This window comes from Corvus cornix, chromosome 11 (genome assembly GCF_000738735.6).
Source record: "Corvus cornix cornix isolate S_Up_H32 chromosome 11, ASM73873v5, whole genome shotgun sequence".
Lineage (NCBI taxonomy): Eukaryota > Metazoa > Chordata > Aves > Passeriformes > Corvidae > Corvus > Corvus cornix.
The window spans coordinates 13,560,986-13,576,532 of NC_046341.1; the positions used below are offsets into that span (position 1 = coordinate 13,560,986).

Genomic DNA, 15,547 nt, shown 5'->3' on the forward strand with positions numbered 1-15,547 from the left:
GAAAGTCATCCTTTAACTTTTCTGGGGAGCAGCTCCCTCTTTTGCTGTGGTGGAAACTTTTTTTTAGTTGTCTTCATTCTCTTTTAAAAAAACGCAGATTGGTTTTGTCCATGTGTAAACAGACAGTGCTGGAATTCCGAGCATATCAGTGCTCTCACAGTGCAGGGCAGTGCAGGATTGTTTCTCCAGCTGTTTGGAAAACAATTTTTCCCTCCTGGTTTGATCAAAAGCAAAGCAGCAGCACAAGAGTTACCAGGCTGGGGTTTTACCCAGGGGGAAGTTTCTTTGCACTTCTTCCCTGCATGCTTCTTGTGAAGCAGAACATGTTTGGAGACCGGGGGTGTTGTCCATAGTCTCAGAACTTGGCTTGTGAGTGACTAAGAGTAGAGCTCTTACAATACTGACACAGAAGCCAGTTTTATTTTTATCATTTTATTAGATTAAGTCTTTTGTCAAAGTTGTAAAATCTTTCATAAAACAGGTGTTGAAATTCCCACTGAATTGATTACCAGCAGTGCTGTTATGTTCCAGGTAAATCAGCGTTGTTATCAATGGAAACAAAAGCAAAGCAAACTCTTACTTTGATTTATAGGCAGCTTCTAGAACAGGCTGTTGTCACTGGTACAGTTTGTTTTTCATAAGCACTTTGGAAATGTTGAACAAGAGAAGGATGTAACAACAACCCTAGAATAAACAATGCCAAAAGCCCAGATCACACACTGAAGTGCAGTTCCCACTGAGGTTCAAGGGGAGATAAGAGACAAGGCTATCAAAGGACAGGGATGCTGCCAGACTTCCTGAACCTTATTCACAGCGAATAATGATTCAGAAGTTTCTTGGCATTGTTTAAATGGATTTAATTTCCATAGGTGAACCTCCAAGCACAGGCATCCAAGCATAGGAATCAAGTCAGTTTGTAGTGAGTAAGAATGAAGGACGTGTACTCTGTCCCTCCAAATATTACTGGGTTTTTTCATTAAGGCTTCAGCCATGCTCCATCCCCCCCTGCTGCTGCAGGGACAGCTGTGCAGGTGTGAACTGATGTGTTCTTGCCCTTCGTACACAACACTTCTTACATTTCAGTTCTTCTGGCATTGCTTCCTGGGTTTGAAAAATGGTGCCTGCAGTGGCCTTGCTACAAACTAGAACCAAGTGCTGAAAGAACTTAGTAACTTCATTTAGACCACAGTGCTTCTCTTCAGATCCCTTAAGAGTATTTTTTTAGATTTCTAAAACCTTATTTTCCCTGATACTGCTGTTCCTTAGCACATTGTTATTCATTATTATTACAGATATTTTGTAAATAAGTAAACTTGCACTAAATCAATTTGCTTTTTATAACAACCCCGCCTATGAGCCTCTACTGCTGCATGTTATTCCCTCTTTAAGGCTGTGACCAGCTGCTGCCATGTACATACATTGATAACAGACAGGCTAAGGAATTCTTTCTCATGCTTGACTTGAGATTCAAGATTCTTTACTGATAAAAAGCAGCAAAGGCCCGTAAAATGCAGTTTCAGGTTGGTAACTGCTGCAGCAACACCTTCCTTTTGATGGCACTAACACCCCATTTAAACAATCCTATTTAGCTCATAGTGGTACCTGATACCTAACTGTAGCTGAAAGAGATCAAGAACTACAGGATTTGAGAGAGAGGTAACCTTGGCCTGTCTGCCTAAAGTTTGCTATTCAGATGCTCAAGCCTGGCCTTAACTGCAAAGCCGCCGTCGAAGGCTGCATTCAGCACCTCTTCCAGGCACCCGGCCAGCACGAAGGTCAGGTCCTGCCGCACGTGCACTGCAATCTCTTCAAGATCTTTCTCATTTCTTTGAGGAATGATAATTCTCTTCAGTCCAGCTCGGTGTGCTGCCAGCACTTTGTCTTTAATTCCCCCAACCTAAGAAGGAGAAGAAATACTTATATAAAAACAATGAACTAATTGAATAAAGTAATTATTGTAACATCACATCAGGAGTTAAATTCTGATGAAAGGTTCTGCCTCCCTCAGTCATTTAGGAAAGCAATTAAAAATGCAGTCAGCTGTAGCTCATTATGTGCTTAATGAGGGAAATATGTTCATATACTACAGTATTCTTTCTGTAACAGCTAATAAAATAAATCTAGGAGTGCAGGTACAAGAGAATCAATAGCGGAAAAGTCATTGCTTTTCCAGAATTTTTTTAACAAAAGTGGCCTTCACTCCATTTTTTTTTATATGATGTGCTGAAATCCTGCACCTGCACTAGAACAGAAGATTTTTCAGATAAAGGCAGTGTTAGATTTTGGGGGAAAAGAGTCCTAAGGAAGCAATGTCCCATAAAAACTTGAGCTGTACTACAGAAAATGTACAGCAAAGCAAATCTGTGTTCCAGCAGTGGAGAGATGCTTTGTGCTACACCAGCCACTGCTCCACTGAGCCTCCTGGTGGAGTTGCTAATGAGATGTAAACAGGGGGGTTAAGTTTTTCTTACAGCTGTAGCTTCTTCCCCCAAACTCCTTTCTATTCCTAAGGACTATCTCAGAGCAGAAACTTTTAATTTTACACTGCTTTAGAGGAGAGGAAGGCCCTGTATTACAGCACAAAGGGCAAACCTCAGGCTGCTGTGACACATGGCAGGAGTGCACTTTGATCCTCAGGGTGACCCCATGGGTCTGGGCGGTGCTGTGCACTCAGCTGCAGGGCCAGCCCCTGGCATGCTCCTGGGAATTCAGTGACTGATAACAGCATGATTCCAGACTACCTTGGGGAAGGAGGAGAATGTGGTTTAATATTTATAGGTACCTTACCTCTGCATGCACCTTCAGCAGCAGGCACAGTGTGGTCACTGCCTGGGGCAGTAAGGACAGCCTAGCTGCAGGGCTAAGCTGGCTTGCACCAGAGTTACTGCAGGGTGCTCTACAACCCTGGACAATGGCCTGTTGTGTCAGGCTCACTGGCCCCAGAGCCTCTTAGGCCACTCCTTACCATGGCACCTCTGGTTCTGTCTCCTCTGCAGGAAACAAAATCCTGTCCCTGATTTCCATCTTCATCCTTCCTTCTGTCATCGTTTGGTATGAGATGGTAACTCCCATATCAGCTTCAGCACCTGGGCCAGGCTCCACTGACACTTTAAATTAAACTGCTTGAAAACCTTCTTTGCCCTCATGCTTTGACAAAGCTTTATGGAAACCGCATTTGGCTGAGCTATATACAAAGAACATTTAAGAGAAACCTAACAGTAGATCCATGGATTCAGGAATAACCTGTGTGCAGTTACTGGAGAGCTTTAACACACAACTTTTCAAAGACACCAGAGGGTAGTTCTGTACCAACAGTCTGAGGAAGCACATTTAAAAATTGCAGTACAGACTTTAGAGCCATCTTGCATTTTAAGACTTTGAGCTTTCCTTTCCAACTAGACATTTTCATGTATTTTCCCAAAAAGCCACATCAAGGCTGGCTTTAGCTTGAAAACCAAAGCAGAGCAGTGGGGCAGTCCTGCAGCAGCCTGGCCTCCACTGGCCTCTTCCAACTGCAGCAGCAGCAGACTGCATTCCTACTAAGGAATGATCCAGCAAGACTCTGGTTTTCTAAGTGGCTATTAACAGATATTATATCCAAAATAGGGAGAATTAATACAATTTAGCTTTCTTCTCAAACGATGCTTACTGGAAGAACAAGGCCTCTTAGTGTAATTTCTCCTGTCATGGCTACATCTGAGCACACCAGCCGCCCACTGAAGAGTGAAGCAAGACAGGTTACTATGGTAACACCAGCAGATGGTCCATCTTTTGTGACAGCTCCAGCTGGGAAGTGCAGATGGATGTCAGTGTTGTCAAGGAGATCAAAACTTCCAGAAGCTTAAGGAAAAAAAGAATGGTTTGAATGTTAAAAATCTAAACCCATTTTGTTCCCTGTCTTTATTCTAAAAGCCCACCAAGAACTAAAAGCCTTGGCACTATTTATTAACAGTAGACTGAAAAAAACAACACAATATTGCAGAGGCCCAAGGAAAAAACAACAAAAAACACCCAACGAGCTTTCCTACATATATATTCCTAGAAAAAAATGGTAACATGATAACCAATAAGCTTGGCATTTGCATGTGTTGGGAAATTCAGAGCAGGGATTAATGTAGAAACCAAGGAATTTCTACATAGAATTTTTATATCCCAAACCACCAGTGTCAATGCTCAGAGAACACTCCACAGAAACCCACAATTACAATAAAATGAAACTTCCATTTATGTCCTTTCACCTGTAATGGAGTACATGGAGTGTAAACCGGAGAGGTAAAGATGCACACAGGTAATGCCTGCAGCATTTCATACATTAATTCCATTGTGGTTTTAAACCTATCTAAAACTTCCAGAAACAGTGACAGATACTGGTCAGTTGTTCGCCTGATCAGCAGATGATCAATCTAGAAAGCACATTTCCTCAAGTCCTGGGAGGTTCAAACAAAAAAGAGTTAAAATGTTCTTGTCCAGAGTCCTATTGCACTGCAGTTCCACAGCTGCCATACAAACCCAACATCCTCAAAATACTAAGCATTATTACAAAAACCTTTTAACAGAACCTGTTAGGAAAAACTACAGACTTCCCTATCCGTCTCCATCACAAAAGTACTGCTGGAAAGCTTGAGTGTAACAATGAGTCAGAGGCAGTGTCTGCCACAACCAAGGAGAAGCACCTTGGCACTGAAGCTGTCCACAACCTTCCAGGCTACGGCAGGGAGACACAACTCGTGTTCTGCCAGGCCACAACCACCTTGGCTTGGCATCAACTGGGAAAGAACTACACAAAGGCACTCTGGAGCTGATCTCATCCTCACTGTAGCACTGATGGCTGAAACCCTTTCTCTGTTAATGCGATACTGAATTCCACAGCGAGTAACTCACAGCGTTACTCAGCAGTGTTACAATGTGCTGAACTGCTCCCACCCTGCTGCAGGGCTGTAGCTGCCCTGCAGCGGCCCTGCTGCCCCACCGTTGGTGAGCTGGTATCTCTTGGCATTGCTGCGCAGCCAGCTGATGGCCAGGTGAGCCGACTCCTTCATGACGTCCCCCAGCTGCCCCGTCAGGGTGAGCTGGCCCTCCCCGTCCATCCGGCTCGCTTCCACAAACATGATCTCGCCTCCCAGGGGGGTCCAGGCCAGGCCTATGGCCACTCCTGGCTGATTGAGGCGCTCAGACACCTGAAGGGAAACACAGGACTCAGTTTAGGAAACCGCCATAAAAAAAGACATCGCAAAAACAATTCAATAGTTGGCTTTAAAACAACTGTACCCATTAAAACACCACAAAAGTTAAGCCAAGTGTCTAATCTCTTATTTTTTAATTTATTATTTAATGCAGCAGTAGTTCTGGATATGTGTAAACACTAATTACACAACAGGAGCTGTCTGTTGCAGCTTAGCTTAAGGCCATGGCAAACACCTGGGCATGTCATTCTTGAAATCTTGCCTGCCCCCAAACGCACTGTAAGAATCTTTTTCCTCAAAGGATCAAGTATTCACTCATTTCTGACTGAATGTTTATGTGACTTAACCCCTCTGCTGCAGTGTGTTTGCCCTGACCGTAGCTCTGGTGACAAAGCCAGTTCTGCTCCCCAGTGTTCCCTAAAAGCCTTTTTAAAGGTGGTGGCACTGCCTGAGCTGTGGCCAGACAAGCCCCCAGTGTTGTTCCCTGCAGACATTTACAAACACTTTGGAATAGCAGAAGCACAAATGTGTTCCCAGGCCAGGCAGAGGGGACACTGGCAGCTGAAGCCAAGGCAGCCACACAGCCCTTTCTCCTGCTTCTCTTGGGGCTCTCCCTTACCTGTGCACTGGCATCAACATCCTGCCATTTGCTTTCATTAGCAGGATTTAGCGAAAAAGGCTCTTTCTTTCTCTAGCATTTAAGAAAATTGCACAGAATAGTGTGTTTCACTTTTAAGGTATCAAAATACTTCATCAAGCATTTTCAGTTTTGCTAACATCAGTTTCTATATTCATTCCCTGTGTGTTATTAGTTACAGTGATTTACTCTGATTATTTTAGTAACTGCTTAGTAACTCAGGTCAACAAAGTCAGTTCATCCTGGTCACACTGAAATCCAACAACACTGGAACATTCCCCTTTGCACTGGAGACAATGGTGTTTTGGCAAACCACCATGGTTTCAAACACTTCAGGTATAATGAACAAAATTAAATGCCCACACCCTCTCTCAGTCCTAAGCAGCCATCAACAAGGTTTGTTGGTTTGGGGGTTTTGTTTCAGTTTTTGTGGACTGGACTCTGAATCAGTTGAAAACAGTTTAGAGACTGTTTGAGAGCTCACGGGCAGAAAACAGCAAATGGGACAACAAATCAAAACCCAAATGGTTCTAAAGACACATCACTTAGCACAAGCTCCCTCCTCTATGCTCAGACTAAGCAGGTACCTCCTCCTCCCTTCACAAGTCAGTTGAGATCTGGTAAGAGAACCTGGATGTGCAGTAGATGTTGATCACCTTTGGACCATTGTTCCCTGCATTAGCTGGTACCTCCAAAGCCAAGCAACCTCTCCTGCTGTCCTGGAGAGAGACTGGATCACCCCTGCTGCAACCTCCTCAGCTGAGCCTGTACTGAGGCCTGCTGACAGTCAAACATGGCAAATGCCCTGGCAGCTTTGAGATCTGGCTACAGAAAATCCCCTTGAAAAATCCCTAAACACACCCAGAGCCACACAACCCCCAACACTCAGAGGAAAGCACATTGTATTACATTTTGGACACCCACAAAGTGTTACAGGGAACTCCACAAGACTGAATCGCTCCTGACACCTCTGAATAATTTCTTCTAACCAAAACTCTGATGAATTTAAATTAGAAAAAAATCCTTTCTTGCATTTTCTAAACAACTTCAATTAAAAATGACCATTCGAATCAGGTGATGACTGGTCATGTCTGTTAGATGATGAAGGTGTCACTGACCTACATGGAATCTTGGGGTTTGAAAATTTTTGTAGATGAGACTGACCCAGCTGGGATTTAGCTGTACCCTGAGTACATGAACATCCTGTCAGATGCATTTTAGCTGTCTGGACACTGCAAAATTGAAGTCTTTACATTCAGCACAGTCACTTATTTTAAAATATTTCAGGTTATCATCTGCAGTTTTGGAGCCACACTAAACCAGTGTGATGGACAAAGAGCTGTTAAGTCCCTGATTGACAATGGGAAGATGAGAACCAGTTCAATCACTTGCTGGCCTTTAGCATGCTTGTTTTCCTTCCACAGGTTCTCCCAGCCTGACTGTACAAACCTTTTTTTCTACTCTTCTGATTCATTCCCTGGCAAATCACTGCTGACAAAGCACACTAACAGTGGCTTCCCTCTGAGGGCGGAGGATTTCCCAGAAATATCACCACAAGACTGACAGTTCTTCGATAAAAATGCCAATCTAAACCTGTGCTTTGGAAAGGTTTTGCTTCCAAAAGACACCCTAATTTTTTCCCCTAATTAGACTTGTGCATGTCCCATGAAACAGAGCCATTCTTTTATGGCATCTGCACTTTTATTTCCTAGAATAGGCAATTTCACTGACCTACAGCTTCTGTCCCTTCAACTTCACTCAAGCTATGAGGATATAAACTAATCCTGATAGGCCTTCTTGTGGTGCCAATAATGTTTTGTTACTTGAGCAGAACTAAGGGTTGACAGAAAAAAAAAAGCTAAAAAACCCCCCAAAACCCAAACTAAAATACAAATAGTTCGTTATAAACCCACCGGATATGATAGAAACCCTTTTCCCTAAAAGTGTGCTGGGCTGAAATATTTCATTAAATCTTTTACACTTCAAACTGTCGAGATTTATTCTTTCAAAGCCTCACTATGTGATTTATTCCAACATGTTCTGTAGGGAGACACATAAGATTATTTATTTGTGAAAAATGAATTAATCCAGCAAGTAGGAGCTGATTATTCTGTCATGTCTTCCTGCTGGGAGACCTGTGGAGACAATAGCCAAGCAATGCACTGGAAAGGTGAAAGATGAATCCCTGTGTAAGGAATTCCCTGAAGGATAACAGATCAATTAAGTCATGTCATGTTTTCAGTTCCATTTGCTCAGCCTCATGCAGGTACTGACACAGTGGCTGCCTCTTCTGTGTCTTTTTTTCAGCTGCTGATAAATGGCAAAATGCAGGCCCAGGCTGAAGCTCTCAGGCCAGACACAGAAAGGAGACACATCCTGTGACTACGGACCAGCAACCCACAGCAGCCAGGCTCAGACACCTGCCAGGCACAGGAACTGTACTGCTTGAAAGAATCTTGGGGGGACTTGAGAAAATTCTAAGGAATAACAAGTTAGTTGGGAAAATTCCTTAAAACAGGAGTTATGTTGTTATCTGAGCAATTTGCATGGAAAAAAACAAAGTGTGTACTGAAAAATATTCACTTATTAATAGTAATAATATAGTACATGAAAATAGTACATGAAAATAGTACATGAAAATAGTACATGAAAATAGTACATGAAAATAGTACATGAAAATAGTACATGAAAATAGTACATGAAAATAGTACATGAAAATAGTACATGAAAATAGTACATGAAAATAAATCCTGGGCTGCTTGGGGAATTGATCTGTGTGGATTCATCTCTACTTCTATTTATGCACTAAATTTGCCTTCTAAACACAGAAATGTTAAGAAAACCTTTTGATGCAGAAGTCACAAGCTTCAATCAGTCTTATTGCTGTTTACACAGGCCAGCAGATCCAGGAAATGCTTACCTGCAAATTTATGGCATCTATTGGTGGACCCCACAAATGAAAATCCCCACCCCAGCACTCCTGTATTTTTATACTTGAAATTAAGAATCACACTTTAAAAATCTGACTTGTACTACTTAATCTGTAGAAAAAAGACAAAATAGCAGAAATTATTTTCCAACGCAGCCACATTACCAAATTTAAATGAATAATCAACTCCAGAAACAAAATCGAAACCAGGCAGAACACCTAAGAAAAGTCCCATATTAGCACTGAACTTTTAAATTTGTGTGATCTTACTGTTGGGTATAGTGGCTTCTAAGAGCTGGAAAAAGTTGCTGACAATTAAGTCATTTGCCTAAAGAGAAAACTCTTCGAATTTCTGAAAGTAAAAAGAAATAAATCACCAAAGAACCCATGTGAGTAAATTCAGCCCAGTCACCAGGCACTGGCCTGTTGGTCATTTATCTTCCTTGCTTCCCATTCCCCCTCCCACTGTTCCCATCACCATCCTCTGTCACAATGACACTGTCTCCTTTCAGTTTGTTTTCTCATTTCTGTCTCTTCTTTAAGAATCTCTTCCATGATAAAATCTTCATATCCAAATGCCTCACTCAGTTCAGGTCTAGAAACTGACTCATTCCTTAACAATCATCCATTTTCTCCTGCTTCCCCCATACATCTTGTCCCCTTTTTGTTCTCCAAATCCCACTGGAAGGCTGGTCCTCTGATTTAGGAGAAAAGAACTGTAAGAGGAAAGTTCTCAGAAACAGAGCACAGCTGCAATGTCACTGGTGAAATGAGAATCCCAAACTAACAAACTACTTTAACTGATGGCATTTCCACAGAATGGAGCAAAATACAGATGGGGGAAAGCAAAAAATCTGAAATATGCCTACTTGAGGAACAGAGCTGGAGGTGCCTGACTGATCATAAAGCATTTTAATAGCTAAGAGTCACATTAACCTAAAGAATGTCTGAGAACTTCTGGTGCAAACTGAAGTGATTTTAATACCCAAAAACGCTGCCTGGCTTTAAGGAGGTATGTGGGACAGTCCCTAGCACAGCTGCTGCAGAAACAGGATTCCTGGGTTCTACTTTTGGCTACTTTCCCAACACTACCAAACATCCCCCAAACAAAAGCAAAGTTGTTTCAAACTGAAAAAACACCACCACATTCTTAAGCACTGCTGCAGGAACCTTTCCTAACAGAAAAGTCAGGGCACTTTGTTATTTATGTACCCTGAATTAAAAGGAAATAAAAACTTCTTTAGGTGAAAACACACTTTGTGGAACACGAAGGAACACAGTGCTGTTATTAATATTTTTTAAAGTTGTTAACATAGTACAGACTCAGTCAATAGCAATAATCATGGCAGCCAGAAACAGCAGTCAAGCAGAAACAAATGAGGGTATTACCTCCATGTCATACATGGGTGGCCCCAGGATGTCTTTCAGAGCATGGAAATCAATTAAAATCGGCATTTCAGGTGGCAGAGCCAGGTCAGCTGTGTCACTGATGGATTCTGGTTTGGCATCTTCTGTGACGTGTTCTTTGCAATCTAAGGGAAGAAAATCTAATTTAGGATTTGTAACAGTCTTTCCTAGACAGAGGAATTTTTAAAAAATCGTGACAGAGAAAAATAAAATATGCAAAGAAATGCTCAGAAAGTTCAGGAAAATGTGCTCAAACCATCTTTCACAAAAATCTTGTCAAATTAAAGATAATATGGCATGAAATTTAATTATTAAGCCTAAATATGTTCTAACTGTTCATCAAAGATAAAATTAAATCTAGAGCACTGACAGAGATGCAACGTATCAGCTTAAGTGCATTTTAAACTAATTCAAATAGCAAAACACATTAGGCTCATTTAAGACTTTGCATTTTTCACCAGATTTGTGCAGAAAACCAGTATTTCATAGAATCAGAATGGTTTGGGCTGTAAAGGACCTTAAAACTGATCTTGCTTCAAGGTCTTGCAGGGACACCTTCCCAGGTTGCTCCAGGCCCCATCCAACCTGGTCTTGAACACTCTTAAGGGACGGGGCAGCTTCTCTGGGAACCTGTGCCAGGGCCTCCCCATCCTCACAGGGAAAGATTTATTCCTGCAGGAGGAATCCTGTGCAATGTAGTGTTAATAGAGAACGTGGAGCTGAACAGAGCAATTCTGACAGTGCAGTAACTCCTGTTCTTTTTATGTGTGTTTACAACTGTGCCCCAGCACAGAGACCACCTCCAGTGCAGGCCCTGCAGCACAGACTCTGATGTGACACTTTTCATGTTGCTTTTTGTCTCCTATGACTTTTATGGCTTTACTCAGTCATAGAAGGGTTTGGACTGCAAGGGACCCTTAAAAATCATCTAGTCCAACCCCCATCACAGGCAGGGACACCTTCCACCTGCTCAGGCTGCTTAACTCACAAAACTGACGTCTCCTGTCTGTCGAACAGCAGCTCAGAACACAACACCTACAGGCCTTGTTCAGTGGAAAAACCTCAAACAATTTCAGTGTAATGATCTGTGGCTTTTGTCTTTAAATACCACACACACACACAGAGGGCTCTGTTCTTTGTTGAGTGAGATATTGCTAAGGTGTCACACTCAATAGCCAGTAGCAGAAAAAATTCCTCCAAGGTCCAATTATCAGGCATTTTCAGAGATACCTACAGGCATGATACACTCTTCAGGAAGGGCTATAAACCCCCAGCAGCCTGACACTTTTGAATGCAATATACTCAAGCGTCACCTAGGAGGGACCACACAATTAAAGCAATAGTTACGGGTTCAGAAGTGGGCTCTTCCCTTCCTTCACTTACAGCATGATTGGATTTTTTACCTGTTCAATGGCTTCCTTAGCAGAATTGCCTTCAAATTTCTGTTTTCTCTTTCAGTACAAAACTGAACTATAATGGGAATCGTGTCAATGTCGAACTCTCAAACCCAGTCTGCTGTTTGCATGACTGAGCTCAAGAACCTGCACATCACTTGCAGGGGCCAAAACCGTGCCTTTACCAAGGGATTGGGATCAGAGGGACAATTCAAACAGGGAATCATTTCCCCACAGAATGTGGCCCAGGTGCAAGAGGCTTATTAGCATTTCTCAAGAGCGCTAAGCAGTGTTTCAGTGAAACATGTATCAGAAATGAAGACTACTTCGACAAGCCAGCTGTTTCTAAGGCTCTGTGGCAGTTTCAGGGCAGTGCCTCCTTGCCCTGGGGCTGCCCCTCAGGCACACACAGAGTGAAGACATTTCTTTCCACCCCAAACAGCAGCCTAACACACATCTGAAGTCTGTATTATACAGGAATGTACACTGAGCTTCAAGACTCCTGCACTGTGCTTTGGACTCAAATATGGGTTGCTTACTTTCCTTGAATTCTTTCCAACTGCAGTTTACAAAGAAACTTCTGGATCTTCCTTTGCACATCAATGCATGCACAGTAACTGAAAATCCAAGAGTTTAAACAGAAAAACACAAATCACTGATCTAATCTATTTACTATAATGTGAAGAGGTGGTCAGTGGTGCAATAGCAATTCTCAGAATGGATGAATGAGGAAGTCTCCTATTATTAATAGGAAGAACTATCCTATTATTAATCCTGATACATAAAGGCCTTTTTACAGATGATTTTGTGACAGCGCAATTCTCACTAATGCCTTAATAGAGTACCAAGGAAAACATTCTACATCACTATTAAAATGACAACAGCAACTCAGCTTTTATTCAGGACTCCAGTCTAACAGTTCTTATCCAACAGCCACTAATCTTTCCATTGTACAACTCACTCCTCCATGGCTAAATCCCATTCCCTTACTGTAAACACTGCCTTAGTCAGATGCCTCCTGTTGTTTCAGCATGTCTCTCTGTTTTTGTTAAACTACTATTTTTGTACATAATAAATTCAAAGACATAAACACTGGCAAGTCTAGGAAACATAAGGCTGCAATGCATGCTATTCTTGCAATTCAGACTGCAATTTCAACACTACTTGATAATCTGAGATACAATTCATATTTCAAAACAAAATTGAGTTTAAAGCCAGTTGCTTTTGTTCTATTACAAGATTTTACTGCCTAACAAACACAAACATATTTATTTTACCTAACTGTATACAGCTGAAGAGACAAACTCCTCATATACAAATCAGGGAATTTGTGGACACCTGCCCTATTAAAAAAATCAGAAACTCTTGAGTTTATCTAAGCTAATGAGTAGATGCCATTTTATAATCTGTAACAGTAACAAACTCCAGACTTTTTCTAAAAATGTTAACCTGAATTCTGGCATTATCTAATTTTCTATAAAAGCATAAAGTGATGTCCCAAAATGCAATTACAAACACTAACTTTTCCTTTGAAGGAAAAAGCCATCTTTGTTTATCATCTTTAAACAAGTGCTGACCATGAAGAATCTATAAAGATTCATAAGTAATTAAGATTTCCACTAACAATGACAAATGAGTGTTCTCTACCTACCCCAGACTAATAGCCATAAACCACAGTTCAAGCTAAATGACACATTTATCTAAAACAAGACAGGTAAATTCAAGTTTCCAGAAACAGAACTTCTGGTTAGGACAGCAGCTTAAGCAGTTTGAGATAAGTTGGCAAAATAAACTAAAAGGTCAAAAAGTGCCCTTAGCAGAGCTCCAAACAGCCCTCGAGGAACCACCTGCTGCTCCTCTATTACACGTCTGCTGACACAAAAGCAGCACGGTATTGAGTTGTTTTAACATTTAAAAATTGTAATACTAAAAATAAACGACAACACATAGCCCTCCCCAAGTAACCAAAAATAAGTTCAAAAAACAACCAACCAAAAAAAGATTATGTTTGTAAAATTTTCCAAGCAGAATCTGCAGCTACTCAAAGATCTCAATGTTCCTCAGGAATCTGCCTTTGCAAGTTCCCAAAATAAAACAAAGTCTCACATGTAAATACTGGATTTTTAAGAAAATTGACTCCTAAGTAAACATACCGACAATGAACTATTAAATATCATTAAAGATTTAATCTTAATAGACATTCCATGGCACAAAGATTTAAAAAATTAAGAATGCTACTTTCTTCTAGAGATGTAATGGAAATGAGAGAATACAAAAGCCTAAAACTTCCTCAACATGTAGCAATTTCTCATCTCCTCATAAAACAGATTTAAATTAACCACTAGCAACACAAGTCTTAAACCCAAAGATTTCTAGCCATACTTACTGACCAAGACAGAAAAATAAAAGCCTAACATTTTAAAGCAGTTTTTAACATAACACATTGTTATTTGCTGAATTGCTATGAAGAAGTATGAAAAAGGGCATCACAGCATGACAGGAAAGGTTTCAGGTTTGTGGGCAATTAAAGGGAAAAGAACATGTCCTTTCTTTCTCATCTGACTTAGCAGCAGATCCTTCAGCAGGCAACAGACTCTGAATTCTTTTAGCCGCTCCAAACTAAAAAACCTCCCAAAACTGCATTTAGATAGAAAAGGATGGGATTGCTCTTGCTGACAACAGTTCACATTCAAAGCCAGTCATGAAACTGCACCCTAAAAACAACATTCCACTGTCAAATCTTATGCACCAAATTTTTAGGAAGTGTTACTTCCACAAGATTTTCTTTAGGAAGGAAACAATTTCCTGGGACCCTAATCCTGTTAACACTTACTTATATGCTTAAATTTAATGCTCTGTGCATTTCTTCCCACAGCATCAGAAGGTTCTCTTTCCACTAAATTATTACATTCCATCATGTAAACAAAAACAATGTGTACTTGAAGCACTTGAATTTGAGGTGTTCTTGCAGGAATATTTAGATAAATTAACATGGAAAAAAAATAACACTTTAATTTGTATATTAACCCAACCTCTCTGAACATTTATGCCTTTTTGACCTCCTACAGAGAAGTCATTCCAAGCAATTTTCAGACAGAGCCCACACTGCAGCCTGGAGAGCTGGGAAGCTCTCTAAGGTCAGCAGAGCTGAGCTCAGAGCTGAGTACCTGCAGTCACACCACCCTGGGACTGATGGTCATCACATTTCATGTGTCAGCTCACATTGACAACTGCAGTCAAACTTGGCATTTCATTTAAAACCAAGTGTTTCTTCCACAATTCATGCACTGTGTTGCTGGGTATGGAAATATTTAAGTATGTTCAAAGCCTTGGTTTCAACATAAATCCAATCCTCATTTCATCACTTTTAGTTATGAAATATTACCTGTCCTAAATCCTCCTTTGGGCCTGAATTAGAGAAACTGTTTTTCACTCTGGGTTTCAACTGTTGTACCATGATACGATGCCTTAGTGCACAGTTGTTGCATTGTATTCTCAAGGCAGTTGCACTAAAATAGGAAGGAGAGTTTCACATATTTTTGTGACTCCTAGAATTTCTTCTAATTGTCAAAAGACTTGAGGAGTGTCTCATAAATCTTAGATAGTGTTTCAGTGAAATACCAGATAGCATTACTGTACACAGGGATGACTCCCCAGAGAGCTCTGAAAATGACTGCATTTGCTTCTGCTGAAGTTCCCTGTGCGAAGTGAAAAACTGACACAAACTAACACTCCTGCACTCACCAACTTCTCCAGAAAGCTCAGGAGGCAGAGGAGCAAGGAAGGCACCACAAAGCTGCCAGTGCATTTCAGTGGTGCATTTCTGGGAAGTGCTAAACCCAGGCTGAGAGAGAATCTCCAGCTCTGCTAAGGCAGTACCCTCCCTTCCTAGAGCCCACTGCCAAACAGTGTCAGAAGCCTGATCTTTACAAAGCCTTGAAAACAGGTGCTCGCCTTGGAGTTAATAATCTGATTTAATCAATGTAATGGTGGAAAT

The 15,547-nt window shown here is 41.2% G+C and overlaps 1 protein-coding gene across 1 annotated transcript in view; it reads right to left on the bottom strand.

The window, feature by feature from the left end:
* Positions 1-412: 412 nt before the first annotated feature.
* The window catches only part of LONP2 (lon peptidase 2, peroxisomal), a 38,536-nt gene continuing 23,401 nt past the window's right edge, over positions 413-15,547 (bottom strand). The window contains exons 12-15 of the mRNA XM_039558061.1: positions 10,139-10,281; positions 4,970-5,177; positions 3,650-3,840; positions 413-1,897 (exon numbers count right to left, since the gene is read on the bottom strand). Of these exons, the coding sequence (XP_039413995.1) occupies positions 1,676-1,897; positions 3,650-3,840; positions 4,970-5,177; positions 10,139-10,281 (764 nt within the window). The 3' untranslated portion in view covers positions 413-1,675. The remainder of the gene's footprint in view (positions 1,898-3,649; positions 3,841-4,969; positions 5,178-10,138; positions 10,282-15,547) is intronic.